The sequence below is a fragment of the Penaeus monodon genome, chromosome 27 (assembly GCF_015228065.2).
Source record: "Penaeus monodon isolate SGIC_2016 chromosome 27, NSTDA_Pmon_1, whole genome shotgun sequence".
NCBI classification, from domain to species: Eukaryota; Metazoa; Arthropoda; class Malacostraca; order Decapoda; family Penaeidae; genus Penaeus; species Penaeus monodon.
Window position 1 is genome coordinate 14,664,190 of NC_051412.1, and position 2,361 is coordinate 14,666,550.

At 35.8% G+C, this 2,361-nt stretch overlaps 1 protein-coding gene across 1 annotated transcript in view; it reads left to right on the forward strand.

Annotated features, from left to right (window-relative positions):
* Positions 1-2,361, forward strand: part of LOC119590605 (transcriptional repressor CTCF-like) — a gene marked incomplete in the record, with an annotated part of 16,021 nt that overhangs the window by 11,018 nt on the left and 2,642 nt on the right. The window contains 5 exon segments of the mRNA XM_037939282.1: positions 112-265; positions 417-543; positions 864-976; positions 1,091-1,189; positions 1,762-1,894. Of these exon segments, the coding sequence (XP_037795210.1) occupies positions 112-265; positions 417-543; positions 864-976; positions 1,091-1,189; positions 1,762-1,894 (626 nt within the window).

Consider the following 2,361-nt stretch of genomic DNA (forward strand, 5'->3'; position numbering starts at 1 on the left):
ATGGACAGATAGATCTGGCAGTTGAAAATTAAACACACACACTTGCCACATTACCAGTAATGTCCAAAGATAGTGTGCTAATGTGTTCCCATTTTGTTCATTTTCTTACAGATATACTTTCAAGCAACACAACAAATCCCACGAGGGAGAGAAATGCTTCAAGTGTGACCTGTGTCCGTATGCCTCGACCTCAGCAAAGCACCTGGAATCTCACATGCTGGTTCACACTGAGCAGAAACCTTATCAGTGTGATCAGTGTGACCAGGTACGATGAAACGAAATTGGTCTTTCACATAATATTCACGATTATTGTTTTGTGCCTTCTGGCCCATAACACCATCATGAAGTTTGGTGGATGTTATTATTGTGTGATTAGTCAACTTGCACATAGTCATTTATGGATATTCCTCTTGCAGGCTTTCCGACAAAAGCAGCTGTTAAAGCGGCATCAGAACCTCTACCACAACCCAGCGTACATCCCCCCCATGCCTAGAGAAAAAACTCAAGAATGCCCTGAGTGTGGGAAGGCATTTAGACACAAAGGTTTGTTTCCTCTCCTTTTCTGAAAATGGGTATTTATGTCACTTTTCAGTCACTCCGGTTTCCTTTTAAAGGCAGTATTAAATGTATGCATACATATTTTTCAAACTACAGATGTACCCTCTCCTGAATTTGGGTGCATTCAGACTTATATATTGTGTATATATTGAAAATAATGTAACAGAAGTATTTGATTGCACCATACTGTCTTTAGCTTTTCAGTCTTTTAACCAAGGTATGTGTAGCTGTTTTGGGTTTATCATAAAGTGTTAATACATTTTTGTGCTGTCTTACAATTTTGAATCTCCCCTTTCCTGTTAAAGGTAACTTGATCCGGCACATGGCAATTCATGATCCAGATGCCTCCGCACAAGAGAAAGCTCAAGCCCTCAAAATAGGAAGACAAAAAAGATTGCAGCTTATTAATGGACAGCAGGTGATAAAAGAATCTGAAACAAAAGAAATTATTGCAATTTGAATCAATTTATATATATGTGTATCTCATAGTTAAACTCCTTTTATTCTCCTTATTCGCTGTTCTGATTTCCAGGTGGAGGTTTACACAGGAGAAGTAGACGAGGATGAAATTATGGCTGTGGAAGGACAGGATGGAAACCAGTATGTGGTTCTAGAAGTCATTCAGCTACAGGTAAAATATTGCTTATCTAGAGGTCATTTGTTTTTATCAGTTAAGTTTGGTTATTTTTTGTCTTCCTTTTTTCTCATTTCAACCCATCATTTTTTCTTAGTAAATACCTATCAGTTTTTCTCTTTTGAACTTGTGTTACAAGGGATTTATTCTGTTAGAATGTTTTTACTGATTAACAAGATAGGCTTAAACAAATTTCCTTTAGACTAACGTATAATCAGAGAATGTTTCTTTTCAAAGTATGCTTGTCTTCTTTTTATAATAATATTCATTTTAACTAATGTAATATGTGTGAGGACATTTTTGTAATCCCTTGGATTCAACTAGTTTGTGTACATAGGCCTCTTGTTTGTTTCATGGGAGTAATGGTCTCTGCCAGTCTGATAGAGTTGGATCACAGGTACACAAAAAGTTTGAATGGAAATGCAAAAATTGACATAGAAAGTGCATGTGATAGGGCCATAAGCTTTAAGTAAACACACTAGGAAGTTCTGATATTTATATGTGCATTGTAGGATATTGAGATTCATCTTTTACTTAAATGATGTACTTAGATTAACTCTGTCTTTCAGGATGGAGAAGGGCATGTCATGATGTCAGATGGAATCCCAGTGGCGGATAGTTCCCTCGATGGAGCTGGAGTTGCTAGTGTTTTAGGCTCTTCACCTTTAATGGTTCCCGAGACAATAACTGGGGACACTATGGGTAAGTGTTTATAATAGTTTGTAAAATTTTTATTATTATCCTTTTACTGCTATTGTTGGAACTGGAATGAATTCATGGAGTGATCTTTGCAAAGCTGATGAAGTGTGGGCTTATGTAATAAGATTAACTACATTCAATAAGTTGTTTTTAGTTGCTTTATAACTTCCATCTTGCCCAGCTTTGCTGAATGCAGATCACACTGTTTTGAGCAATGATGTTAAGTGCACTATTTTTGGTTAGCCATTTGATGACTTTATATGCATCTGTATGAGAAAGGATTATTTTCCTTTTATATAGTACTTAGGAAGTATAACAGAAATACTATTCGTGGTAGCAGTAAAAGGATGATTTTTTTAGCAGTATAATTTTGTGAACTTGAGTTATATTCACTTAATATTTCAAGTCCTAATGGCTTAAAAATGTTTTCCTGTAGTTGGTTTCTTGTATATTGTACATTCTGCATATTA